Consider the following 14,427-nt stretch of genomic DNA (forward strand, 5'->3'; position numbering starts at 1 on the left):
CTCTCCAAACACAAATTCAATGGACTGAGTTTTCTCAGTATTTTGAAAAGTCAAGAAGTATAGCAGATTGGATGAATATCATAACACTGCTATCCTTAAATCTCAACATTTATCTTCTGCATCTGTTATATATGTTTATATTTCATAATACAAAGGTTTAACAGTATAGGTATCTGTAACTATCATATTCAATTCTTTAGCAAAGAAATCTAGATTCATTTTCACAATGAAAATATCACCAAAATATCGATAATTATTTCTGCCAGCCATCTAGCATTGTGCAGATTGCTACTGCCCTCTGAATTCAAGAAACTATCATTTCCTAATCAACTATGTGTGTTTGCAGCAAAGAAGTGTTTGATGCTTTCTCATCTGTACTTATTCCCAAGGAAATTAATGAGAATATCTTTGATTACCACCTGGCCCAAATTTTTGAGGTTGCCCATTATTCTCCTTCTCTACATCCTCTTGCAAATGTTATTTGTTTAAAGCCATGACTTGGAGTGCTTCTAAAGACAAGTAAGGAGGAACATGTATATTTGGAGGGAACAGAACAAAAATAACTTTGCCTTCTAAGATGTAGATCATGAATATAAAGATTAGGTTTCTAACATGCATCCAAAAGACTCTCTTTAACTTGCACTCTTTAATATATTATTTATATATACATAAATAAATAACATATATTTATATAGAAATATTCATGTGGGAACATAATATTATAAATGGGTTCCATAAGTTAAGCTGCCTCAGATTCACAGCTTCTGAGTTTATGTGAGTGAGAAAAGTGTTGAAAATGCAGATTTTGAAATAAACTTGGGACATGAAGGTTAGGACACCGTTGTTCTTTTGACATGACTTTAGAAGACCTTTCAGAGGACAAAAGATACTATGGAAAAACAAACACCTCCTAGTTTGTGTAACAGGACCATGTATTTGCATGAACAGATGTGGGAATGAGACTTCAGGGATTTCATGATTGACTTCCATATCCCACTAGAACAATACCTGAATGCACGCTTGTTTTTTATGGAAGAATGGTGGAATTATAAAGTGCAGGTCAGCAATGACAAATTTCATAATCCAACTGAAATGACAACAAATCAACCTGACTTTTGACCGAGAAAGGGTGTAAAAGCTACCTGGAGAAACTTGTCAATCTGTCCCTCAAAGACAGAGAAACAGAGGTAAAAGACTTTTCAGAAGAAATCAATCAATCTCTCTCCAGAAATGTAATACTGATCTTGGGATTTTACTTATCAAAATTAACAGAATTTTGCACTTGATGTATTATGTGCAGCATTTCTTCTCATTGTCTCCTATGTGTGCTTAATAACTTCATTTAATTAGAATGTCACAGATTGTTCTGACAAATTGAACATACTATGTTTTGACAACAAAATAATTTTCACACTTTAGCATGTGGAAACTGGCTATACTAGAACTCTTATTTGAGGCAATAGGCTAAAAATACATATTAGCTGAATTATGGTTATTGGAAAATAGGCATGTTGCAGCAACAGGAAGTTTAACTCTAGTGACAGACCTTTAATTTGATAACAATGAAATGCAAACAGCCTTGAAATTACTGTTTTCCTTTCTATTTAGAGTACTTCATGTAACACTAAATTTTCCATTCCTTGGTAATGTTATGACTATTTATAGTATCACATTTATATTTTATTTTTATTAGACATGCGCCTTGTAAGTTTTCAAGGAATCAATTCTTAACACTGATAAATTCTGCTTTTAAAATTTATGTTCTCTGTCTGAAGAATTCATGTTCAACCTCATATGTGTGGCACACTTCAAAAGTGCAACCTGCCTTTTTTCTGGATCAAAATATTTTTGACACACAAAGACACTTTTTAATATAGATATTTAAATGCTAGTTTTAAAAATCCAAGAGTTTTGATGGCCTTTTTTGATTTTCATAATGCTAGTATAGAAGACCAAGCCAAATAAATATCAAAGGCACAATTTTAAAGCACTCTTTTTTTTTAGTATATGGACTGTCAACTAACAAAAATATTGAACAGCCTAAGGCTTCAACCTATGAGAGCTTCTAAATTATTCACAATCATGATAGAGCTTAAAAACCAGCAAAAAAATCAGGGCCTGTCCTGAACAATGATTTCTTTTTTTTCCTCTTTAGGATTTCAAACTTAAAAATTTTATTTTTTTCACTTGATGCCTTTTGTTTAAACTATTGAGTCCCCTTTCTCTGAAATGTTCAGAGATCTGAAATGTTCAGAGATCAGCATTCCAAGTTAGACTGAAAGTGAAATTAAGTTTAGTACTGTACACCTAGGCTTATACCCCATAATAAGATATACAAAAGTGAATTACAACCTGAACTCCATTTCACCTGTTGTACACATGAAAAGACAGCAGCACTTTAGGCATGTATTTGTTTTGATATTTTTTTACCTCCAAAGAAATATTTTTCTCCCGTCTTGACTTGTAGAGGGCTGTTAGTTCGAACAGCTGAAGCTTCATCGCCATCAATGGTCAGGACAGCAAAATTTTCCTTAGCCAGGAATCGAACTTCATGCCACTGCCCATCATTGAGACCAGAGCCTATGAAGAATAAAAAAACCATTGCAACATTTTACTTACTCCAATATTAGTTGTCTCTGAGTGCTTTGTGTGCCTCTTTCACAGGCTCATTATATAAGGTTTACAAAAGGTTACTGCAGAAATGAAATCATTTTAGTGGGATAACGAGGTATTGTTATTAAAGTGACAATTACAAAGAAATCCACATTATGTCATAAATACAAGTCTTGGAACTACTGAAGTGTCCAGGCTCACAGGCATAACAGTATCTAACTACAGATGTTATCACTCACCTTTCCTATCAAAAGGCCATATTCTGCATTTTACTAATAAAGAATATGTCTTAATTGTCTCTGTGATTAAGCGCAGAAGGAAAAGATATCAATTCATCCATTAACAATAGTAAGAGTGCCAAAGGGCACGTTATACTCATGTTAGCCATATATTGTTTTAGATATTTTCAAGAGAGGGAAAGGAAAAATAGGAGGGGGAAAAGGCTCACGTAGGTGGTGAATTCACAGCTAATTGGGATGTAGGGCTACTCAGAAAAGAGGAAGACAGAGGAAGACATTATCACAGAGGAACTTCAAAACCAGCAAATGTCTGAAAACCCCACATTCTTATGGGAGCACCGTCCTCCAAATACTGGCAGCAGTGAAGCAGATGGAATTGTTCTTTCATTCAGATCTTTTAAAACCCACAGAATTTATATAGTTCTAATGTTGTCTCCAGCAGCTGGCAGAAAGCCAGTTTGCCTGGCACATTAAGAACTGCCAAGGGGTGCTGGTTTGTTCTACTTATTTAACTACTAACCTGCAGACAGGTTATGCTGGGTCAGCAAGTGAGTAGAAAATGCTGTAGTAAACGCAAACTGCAATTTTGGCACCTCTTACAAGCAATATTTCCTCCACCTAGATAAAGTCACCTTTGCAAAATGTCATTTGCTAAAATAAAGTACAATGCAATGTAATAAGCTGCTTCTAAAATTAAGTGGAAAGCAAAATGCCAGCAGAAGTACAATGCAAAATAACTTCTCAAAATATTCAAAAGAATGTTACCTTCTATGAACAAACAATTGTCACAGCAAAGAGACATACCTAAACATTTGATGAATATTTTTCCCTACTGTTTTCACATCTTTGTTTAAAATATGAAATCAAGTTGTGAAATGAAATAGGGGGCTCTTCTCATAATATTCTTAGAAAATTCATTAGTATGAATAAAAGTGGCAGAAGCCTCTTGAAAATCTATCAGTAAGAAATGTTACTACTGAAGCTTGTAAGCTTATTCAATCTAGAGTATGAAAAAAGACCTAATACACCAAAATATGAGGGAATTTTTCTTTTTTTGTAAGCTCTATTTTCATTACTCCTGAAAAAGGAAAAAACTGAAAAACATATAATTATAACCTAGATAAAATTATTTTTTACTGATAATAAACTAAGAAAGAAAAATATACAATTATTTATAGACTTCAAGTCAAAATTGTTACAGCATGTGCTACTACAACTGAAGCTTATCAGACCACACTTAAAACCCCGATTTTCCAACCTGAGATGACCTCATAATAAAAAATCTATTCTATATTTTTATTGAGGTATTCAGTATTACCTTGAACTGAATAACAACAACTAGAGACTCCTGGAGAAAAATTAGGAATTGGCTATGAAAACACGGGGTAGAAAAGCAGTGGCATGAGCTGTTCATCACAAAGGGAGGTGTACCTAAAACACTCTCTGGAAAGGGGGACAGTGCAGAAACCAAGACACAGCGGCGTATGGGACAAGAAGGTTCACAGCTGAGCACAGCCAAGCCCCTCGGCCCCAGGCAGGGAGAGGTGAGGGAAAATGGGGCACAAACAGCCCTGCCAGCTCCAAGGGAGAGCAAGAGCAGGGGAGGGAGGAGCTCTAGCCAGCAGAACAACAGCTCAAGAGAGCAGGAGCAGCAGAGCCCTGGTCTTACGCCTGCATCCTCTCCTGTGCTGATCAGGAACAGGATGTAGAAGAGTTGTGACTGAGGAAGTTGAGCTTCAAGAAGAAGGAGGAAGAAAGGTGTTGTATTAATGATTGGCTTTGTTTCTCACTGCCTAGATCTATTTTAATTGCCAATGAATTAAACTAATTTTCACAAGCTAAGTCTGTTTTGCTTGTGACTCTAATTGGTACATGATCTCCTTGTCTTTATGTCACTCCATGAACTTCTCACTCCTATTTTCTCCCCTTGCCCTGTTGAGGAGTGGGAGTGAGAGAGCCCACCATGACAACTGATGGAGCTAGAGACAGATGACTGTGCTATGAAATTGGAAATTCACTGTATTTCATATAATAAGGCTAAGTATCCTCACCTCTTGAGGATACTCCTTCATGAAAGAATGAACTGAAAGTACTAATGAGAAAAGTTTTTTTAAGTTAAATATGGCATGACATGCAAAATACTTCAGTTATTTTAATCTGTACTTTTGTATTTTGTGTTTGTATTGTGCTTTCCCCATGTGCAGTGAAGGGAAAACCCTCCAAGCTCACCAGCAGCATGCTGAGAAACTGAACATTTCAATGACCCAAGGCAAAAAGCAGGTGGAGGGAAGGTGGATGAGCAGAGCAGGTGGTTCTCCTGAGCAGATCAGGAAATGAGAGCATGAGGAGAGCTGCAGGTTAAGAGCAAAAGTGATTTCATGCATTCTCTCTGTGTGCACAGCACTTAGCAAGATATGCTAAGGGGACGCACTGCTGTCTGTAAGCTGCTTGCTAGAGGCATGATTGGAGAAGCATTGTTGTTTTGACTGTATTAAAAATATCCGCCCCTACGAGTTAGCATCATTCCTGTCAGTCCCTGAAAGATGACACTGTTCCTGCTTTATGAACTCTTCAGTGTATTGATACAAAATAATCATAAATTAAGGCTGTTTACTTAGCTAAAGGTATTACCCATCCTCATGGAGCTTTGCAGTATGACAGTAATATTCCCAACTGTTCTGGCTCAAAGTTGTCTCAAAAATTCTTATACAATTTTATGCTTGCTTAGAAAACTCAATGGTACATTTTTTTCCTGCAGAGTTTACTGATGAATACTAATGAGGATTGCTCATTACTTCTCAGCAAATACTCACTATTGTCTTTACAGAATTGTGCTCCCCACTCAAAACACTAAAAGCACTTTTTATCTCTGTCACTGTTTTTATCTGATTTTTCATTTACGTGTATTAGCAGCAGTAGTTCCTTTATAAATGGAACAATGATTTCTGTCAGGAACTTAAATTATTATTGGGATATATGATGTATTCTATATATTTACATAATAGGGGGTACATTTGTATAACTGCATGACCTGTTTCTATTGTAATATTTTATTAAAAGCCTCATGTATATAAGGATTATTTTTGCTTGCTGCGATCTTTCTGTAAACCAAGACTCATCAGTAACAGTAGATCACATCTCCTTACAATAAAAGAAATTTTGGCTGGAAAGTTTAGGATGACCTACATGCCAAATACACAATGATGGTTTCTCATTGCAGTTTAATTTCCTCATCTGAGCTGATACGTATATTTATTTGCATTCCTTTTCTTCTTACTCTTTTTTGGTATGCAAGTTGAGAGAAAAAAAAAGAAAAAAATAAATACATATTGCTGTCACTACAAATTCCCTACTGAGTTCTGGAAAAGATGGTTTCATATGCAAATTAAATATCTTAATGAAATGCATTCTCTCTATGTAGGTTTTATATTTAAATGACATTATTTTAAAAGTAGGACTCTTGAGTTAGGCACTTTGATTGAACAAGAAGAAACAGATGTTTTGCTTATTACAGACATGGAAGAAGAACCAGATTAACGAATACTAAAAAAGTACAAGGGTTTAATACATAATGGAGAATTCAGAAAGATAACATCTGGTCTAGTTTTGCCTCAGGGAAAACGATAGTAGCAAAAGTCTCAAATTCTTCTATGGATAACCTTGTGTGATCAAATCTTCCTTTAAAAGGTACTGACCCATGCAGTGACTACCAATGAGTGCTAGCTTATACAGTCTACTGAAGTACACGGGCAAAATTCTTCTGAAGTTAAAACCATAACATCTGCCACATCAGAACAGAACCTTGTCTTAATTTTGATGTAGGACTGTAACCCAAAACTTGGCTTAAATGAAGAAAACAATAAAATTCGGTTTAAAGAAGAAAACAAAGAAAGAATATTATCATTATCTCCATGAAGCACTGGAGCAATGCAAGGCTATGCAGCTGCATATGGGTTGTTAGTTCCCACTGCTGCAGTAAATATTATATATTGTAATTTCTTGCATATTCTAGTAGGAGATGAAGCCCTCAATACTCAGTCTGAAGGCAGAGGGAAAGGTTTGTTATTGCTTTCACTTTAGCCAGACAGAACCACTTTTCAGGATGGTGGTGTAATTGTTATTCCTGGCTAATCCCTCACCAACTCAGTACAACTTTGCACTAATATTTCTGACTATAAGAAAAAAAGTCAACCATGTTTGGTTTGAAACATTCAGCTGTGTTCAAATATACAGCAGTATATGCCATGAATATTAAATCAGAAAAAGATAAAATATAATCACCAGATGTAATTACATGATCTGTGCTTTTTCTGTATTTAGTTAATTGTAATTTTAAACGGGAAAAGCAAAATCACAGCTCCTCCAAAAATAATGTTTTAGATAGTTTCTTCAATAAGCTAAGTATATAATTTTTTTAGGACTTCTGATTCAGAAAATATGTTTTTATTTTAATTTTTATTCATTTTTTTGGCTATCCCAATGAACAGTAAGATAAGACAGTGAAAAATGGAGTCCTTGAAGGTATTTTGATGATGGAAAACCTTGTTCTCCAACAGAAACAAAACAGCTATGTTAAATTTTGTCCTCATGTTTAAGCTCAGAGTTCTTTTTTAAGGTGAGTGGTTGGAAAAAATATTCCAATTTTGCCTGTTGGTGATATCTAATTTATACTATTTTTGCTCTGCAAGTTAATGCCAGAAGAGAAAAAATGAGAATTCAGCTTTATGTGCATCTCTAGCCTTGAATGTATAGGACACATTTTTGAAAGGGCAGGTAATTTTTTTGTTTCCACTGTTAATGCTGCTGTGTGGGAAACAGAAAATACAACAAATACATAAATCTACAATGTGCAGAGTCTTTATGATATTCAAACATATTGTTATAAAAGGCTTGGCTACTAGTGATTTTAATGTAACGAACCATAAACCTGGCAAATGGTCAAATTCATAAAGATTTTGTTTTGTTCTGTCTCTTACTGAAAAGTAATAAAAACAGATAAAATAATGTTTGCACTTGAATGACAGAAAACAAAATATTTGCAAATTCTAAGTTTATATGCTTGTGCATCTAAACTTGGGCATCAACTTGTGCAACTTCTGAAACAATTTTAACTTTTTAAGCACAGGATTTTCCCTCTCTCTTCTGTTCTTCATGCATTCTTTATTCTCATTAAAATAATACAATAAATAGTTAAATTTTGCCCTAGACATGAAAATACATACACCTGGAAATTAGAACGTTGATATGTGTTTCAGCTTGCAAAAAGAAGGCTATTAGAGATCAAACTCAACTTTTGTCATTGCCCTCTTCCAGTCAATATCACATCAGAAAGTGTTGGCTCTCAAAATGCAAACTGTGCCCTGGAATTGCATAAGACACTTGCTCAATGGCAATCACCTCCATGAAGGGCTCCTGGATTTATCTTTACTAAGAAATAGGCAATGGTCATTCATCATCTATGAGTGACCATCACTAATCAAAATATTATTTAGCATAACTGTAATGCTAACTTAGATGTTAATTATTATTTAGCATAACTGTTCTGAATGCCCCAAAACTATTTACAGAGCTTTATCTGCCTTTTAGCTGGCAACACCATAATTATCCTACAACATCACCCTCCATACCCAGACAATCATCATCACTGAGACTTGAAGACATTTACCTACATCTAAGAGCACCTAGAACAAAATCAACTTTCCAGACATGGAAAAAAAAGTGAGTCTGTAACTTTTAATTTCACAATATTGAAGTACTCAGGAAAGATTCAGAAGCATGGACTGGTGATATTTCCCTAGATTTTCTCACTAGTTTCCAACTTAAACACTTTCACTTTGGTGTAAGCAGCATACTTAATTGCAAACAAAACAGAACTCGGCACAGAGGATATTGTTAGTAAGAAAAAAAGCAGGTACAGAAAAAGCAGAAAAAACTCCATTGAACTAAAGGGAAACAGGCATTTTCTGACCAATAATTAAAATAAAGTGTAACGTTGTTTTGATATTTTAAATGCTTGAGACAAGCTTACCAGCCTGGGCTCTGAATCAACAAGAATATTTTAAAAACATTTTTTAGTAGGAGATTACTCAAGGGAATAAAAACTGTGCACATCATAAAGTACTCTGGCAAAGTGAAGCCCAAATATGTCTCAGATATCCAAACAGTTCTTTCAATGCATCTTTTGTGGTCATCAATACATGACTGAGCGTTTGAAGTATATGATGGGAGAAGAGGTGACTGAGCTTTACCACTTAACTCGTGGTACACAAAACCAGCTTTTATGTTGCTCATTTGGCAATAATTTCAAATCAGCACCTGTAACACTTTCATTATGCTCCTGCTTAGAAGACTGAGAAAGCTCTAGGCTCCAGAGTTTTTGAAAGGAAATTTGCGTAGCAAAATACATAACTTAATACTATTATACGATTTATTTCTGGTTTATATTTATATTATATACAATTTATTACACATTTATAGTTTTGGCTTCGTTGTACATAGGGCCCTCACAACAAATAGGAGAAACATTGTAATTTTTTCTTCTAAATGAAATATAGCACTTTTTACAAGGATTTACTCATACCTCTGCCTCTGTTCCAGAGGCATGAACTGTAGAAAAAGCAAACCCACTGCTCCCACCAGAAAAAATTAATAAATGTTGGCATTATCTAGCACATACCAATGACCATTTTATTAGTGTTTCTTCATGATCTCTTTTTAATTCAAGACAAGCTACATTAAACAATTTTTTATTTAAAGTCTTTTTTTTTTTTTTTAAACCTGGAATACTCCACTGCCAGAAGCAAGCATATGAAAACTGATTTTCCCTGAACGACTTTCCATGAAGTGGTTGAAACCCTGTTAGTGACACACTGAGGCTGGACTTAACCTTGCTGCAGCCCAGTTCTGCAGCCAAAAACAAATGCAGAGAACTCTGCACAGCAGAAGAAAGTTTTGTGCATGAACCCGGGTCTTATAGAGGTGAAGGTTTACATGCAAACTGAATTGTGGTTTCATTTTGTTGCTGAAGTGTGTGTATTGAGTAAATCTTGCAGTTGTCCCCACATAGTGGACTTTGTTTTGTATTAAAAGTCTCCATGCCTGAGGACTGTATTTACTCCAGATGAAACTAAGCCCAAACTCACAAACTCCAGTCTCGTGTGCAAATGACTTTGCATGGACTTTGAGGTCTCAGCAGGAACTGTTCTGCTCTGTTCTCCACTCCTATTGTACTGCACTGCTTGCTACTGAGGACAGAGCCTGGTCTAAAATGTTGAAAGCATTTGCTTTGGACATTGGGATCTTGATTCGAAAAGAAAACAGCCTGTTCTCTTCTATCAGAATCCCTAAGGAAAAAGCGATAAAACACAGCGATAGCACTCTGCAAGGGAAAGGTCCAAGACACTCCTTGCTCCAAGAAGAAAATATTTTCTCCATAATTTGCATGTATTTGCTGTCACAGATCACTATATAGTGTATGTTTTTCAAAACCAGAAAGCTGACAGAGAAAAATAAACAATAAAGTTCTTAGTGAACAACAATAAGCTTTAAAAGAATGATAATTTCAAATGATCCACTTTCTTAACTAAAGTTATTTTTTAATAGAACCATAGAACCACTAAGGCTGGTAAAGACCTCCAAGATCAGCCTTTGAATGAGCAGCACCATGGCAACTAAACCGCAGCTCTAAGTACCATTTCCAGTTGTTCCTTGAACACTTCCAGAGATCCACCATCTCCCTGGGCAGCCTGTTCCAATGTTTAAACACACTTTCAGTGGAAACATTCTTCCTGATATCCAATCTGAACCTCCCCTGGCACAGCTTGAGGCTATGTCCTCTTGTCCTGTCTGTACAGGACAATATTGTTATTATACACTATGTTTTCTTTGTTAAGAGCACAGTAGCAGGTAAACATAAAATATATTCTGTCTCAAATGGAGACACAAAAGAAATATTTGGATGTTAGGGAGTGGTTTTCCAAGAAAACCATAAACATAATTCAAAATGCTAGCATTGCATATGACTGCTTTACATTTTACTGAATATTGCCTTTCACAGACTGCTGTTGGACAATGCAAGTTAGATCTCAGTGTCAAGATAGCCCATACTCTGACTCTGTCCATTACTCTGTCCAAGGCTTTTTGAGTGTGTTTCCTGTGTTTGTATATGAGAAAGTATCTAATAAAAGCAGCTTTTCAGCATAAAAGAAGTTCCAAGTGAAGAAACTTGAAAATGCCTCCAGCTCCTCTGCTTCCCTGCCAGTTTGATATGGCAGCATTCCCTCTCACGTGCATTTTTCACTAGGGCTTGTTGAAGAGGAATATGTGGTTTAAATGACAACCTCACACCTTTGAAAAGGTATCAGATCATCTATTCTTCAAATAAACAGTGCCCTATTTTGCTGCTCCTTAACACAGCCTTAGATGAACTGTGAATGTCAGTGGAGTTTCCCCAGACTCCTGGAAAATGAGGAATGACTTCAGTAAGAGAAAAGGCAATTCATTCAAATACAGCCACACAGCAGTGGATCTTTCAGCACAGCAGTGAGATCAGAGCTAAGCACTGTTACAGCGCTGGGTCCTAGAGGAGCTACCTTTGAAATGCAGAATGAATCCATTGGCTGTAAGAGAGGAGAGCCAGGAACAGAGCAGCCCTGTCAATATAATTCATAAGACATGCTCCCAGCTGACATGGGAGAAACACACTGATGCATACCCACATGCACATGATACAAGCATCTGCTAGTCAGTATCAGAGGGATTGAGGATCTGAAACTGTGATGTTATCATTACAAGTATAAAATCATATGCCTCAGAAATAATAACAACAGCTGTAAGTGTTAAAGAGCCACACAAATACCTCTTTGTCCTTTTGATACAGGGAGCTCAGCTGGGGTTAATGTCACTGATGAGGAAATCGCAATGGTGAGCTAATGAAAAATGCCTCTGCTGAAGACCTGAGCTTCCAGGTATCTGTACCAGATGAGAATTTAGGCCAACATAAGAAAACCCCAAGTTTTCATGGAGATGGATTAGATAAGCTGCAGTATCCTTCACACCTACCAGCCCGTGATAATCAAAATCCTTGTAATGGAGAGGCACTCACTTTTCCCAGTCACCATTACTATGAGACTTCATGATAAAAATATTGCTCCCAACTCAGGTTACACACACTATCCTCACTCATAATAACTGAATCTGTTCTGACAGTGAGGGAATCAACCTAAATTAATAACTCCTGAGCATCAAGTAAGTTGTTAGAACAAGCTTCTGCCTTGAAATACAGCTTCACTCCTGCATCTGCATCCATCTTTGAATAGAAGGACCAGCAGTTTGTAGAGTAGGTAAGTTTGTATAGAATTTGTATAGAATTTGTTTTTTTAAAAATTTCTAAAGAAGGCACTCAAGCCAAAAGTTCTAACTCAAGTATGAAGGTTGTACATAGATTGCAATTTTTTTTTTTGTTTCTTTTTCCTTCAGGCATTTTGTTAAGAGGAATAATGATAGATTTTAACAGCTCAACAATTTTCTTACAGTGAAATACAGAAACACACATTTAGCACAATACAATTACACATATTTCAGAAGCTTTTTAAGCTCTTTGCTGACGACACAATTGTGATGACCACTTCATTATTGCTTTTTACTTCACCAATGCCTTTATTTAATTTTGCCTTTGTTCTGGTGTGCAAAAGAAGAAATAAATTTTACCAGAAATTTTGTCTTTTCTGAAAAGATTAGGAAATTAATAGTTTAGTCTGTCTGTGATACTTAGGAATAAGATGACATTTCATGAATTATATTTAATTACAGTGTCTTTTCATATTTTTTTATGACCACTCACCTGTTAATAATTCCATTAATTTTTAAATAAGAAGTGAGACCCCAATGGAAAATAAAGAGGTTAAAACTAGTAGATTTTTTTTACCTTTCTGCAGTTTTATTAAAAATTCCTAATGCAAATATGGGGTTTTTGGGGGTTAGAAAATTTCATCTCGCTCTTTACCATAAAATTTCTTTTCAATAAGAAAGATCTGCACTGCTATTATAATTTTTCATTGCAGGTTTTCTGCTGCATTTTATGCATTAGGTGGTCTGTCATATGCATAATTAGCAATTACAGGCCCCACAGGCAATAAATCATGAAAACATATTATCTTTGCATCATACTTGGGTTAGCAACATTCTGATGCACAGTAGAGGCTGTCACCAGCATTTTATGAAGATAGATGATTGAGCTGTGCGACTCATAAGCTGAATTGTGATAAATCACTCGGTTCCCTCTCGCTAAAGGCCGTGTGGCACTGCCCGTTAAACACTGCTGAGCCCCGTTCTGCCTGCGACAGGAGCAGCTGCTGACACCTGCACCCCTGCGGGTGGCCCGGACTCTGGGTAGGGACTGATGGGGCCAAGACATCTTACAGGGTCTATTCTCATTCAGAGGATCCAGAATTTCAGTTAGCTATTTGACATCTGCTGATAAACCCCTTATCTCTCCAAAAACAAGAACAACAAAAATTAATTTGAGTGTTATATTCTAAACACTAATTTTATAGAACGCACTAGTTTTACAGAACATGCCCACATTGCAAAAAAGTTACCAGAACCAGTTGCTCTGCTGTAATTCTTGAAAGGCTAGCATGTCAAGAAATGCCTCTGTGAATGGATGCTACTTTTAAAAATCAGCACTCTACAGAACTATCATTTGTTGTTTTAGCGAGAAACGAAGAAAACAGAACACAAAAACCTAAATTATTATCTAAAATGAAACTATTTTTAATATAATTACCACAAGGGATTTGATACAAAAATTGGTAAATAAAAAGCTAAGTAATTTGAATATTAAATTAATTCTATTGAGGACTTACTGTGTTTTCCCAAATTCCCTAAAATATCCCTTTGAAAGAACAGTTTGAGATACATTTATTTTCTGACCTCCTAAAAATGCAATCATGATAATTTTATTCCTTAAATTCTACTAGTTCTTCTGCTGATACAAAGCGACTTCAACAATAAAATGCACTATAAAAAAACAACAACTTTGCATCTGTCCTAAAAATCCACAGTAAATAAATAAGTAAATAAACATATTTACCATAGTAAATCTGTTGTTTCATGCATGATTGCCTTCATATCACAAAGACCATCTGGAAATGGATTTTTAAACAAAACCTTTCTGAAAATTTGATGGTGTAACTAATGTTGTTTTGGTTTGATGAAAAAAACATAATAAAGCCCCATCTCAGATTCCAAAGCACGTAAATGGAAATCAAATACCTTTACTGACAGGAATACCGGTAGAAGTAAAAAATTTCAAATAATACTTTTACTGAAATAATTTATCTCTACATTGCTTTTTTAAGTGGTTCAGTGCATGATAATTTAGCCAGATGTTTAGAAAAACTTGACATGCAACTTTATTTAGGATTGGGTTAAACAACACAGAAAACAAGGGTGGCTTGATAAACTTTCTTGTTCTGAATTTGCCAACTTCTTTTGAAACTTCTATGACCTGCCAAACTGGTAATTAAATGTCGATTTATTACAGAAGGCTAGCAATTATTGTAGCTCATTTGCT

The 14,427-nt window shown here is 35.5% G+C and overlaps 1 protein-coding gene across 1 annotated transcript in view; it reads right to left on the bottom strand.

Moving 5' to 3' along the window:
- The window catches only part of CNTNAP2 (contactin associated protein 2), a gene marked incomplete at both ends in the record, with an annotated part of 998,227 nt that overhangs the window by 436,293 nt on the left and 547,507 nt on the right, over nt 1-14,427 (bottom strand). The window contains one exon of the mRNA XM_084204413.1: nt 2,431-2,580. Within this exon, the coding sequence (XP_084060539.1) occupies nt 2,431-2,580 (150 nt within the window). The remainder of the gene's footprint in view (nt 1-2,430; nt 2,581-14,427) is intronic.

The sequence above is a fragment of the Fringilla coelebs genome (assembly GCF_963513975.1).
Source record: "Fringilla coelebs genome assembly, chromosome: 1".
Classification (NCBI taxonomy): Eukaryota; Metazoa; Chordata; class Aves; order Passeriformes; family Fringillidae; genus Fringilla; species Fringilla coelebs.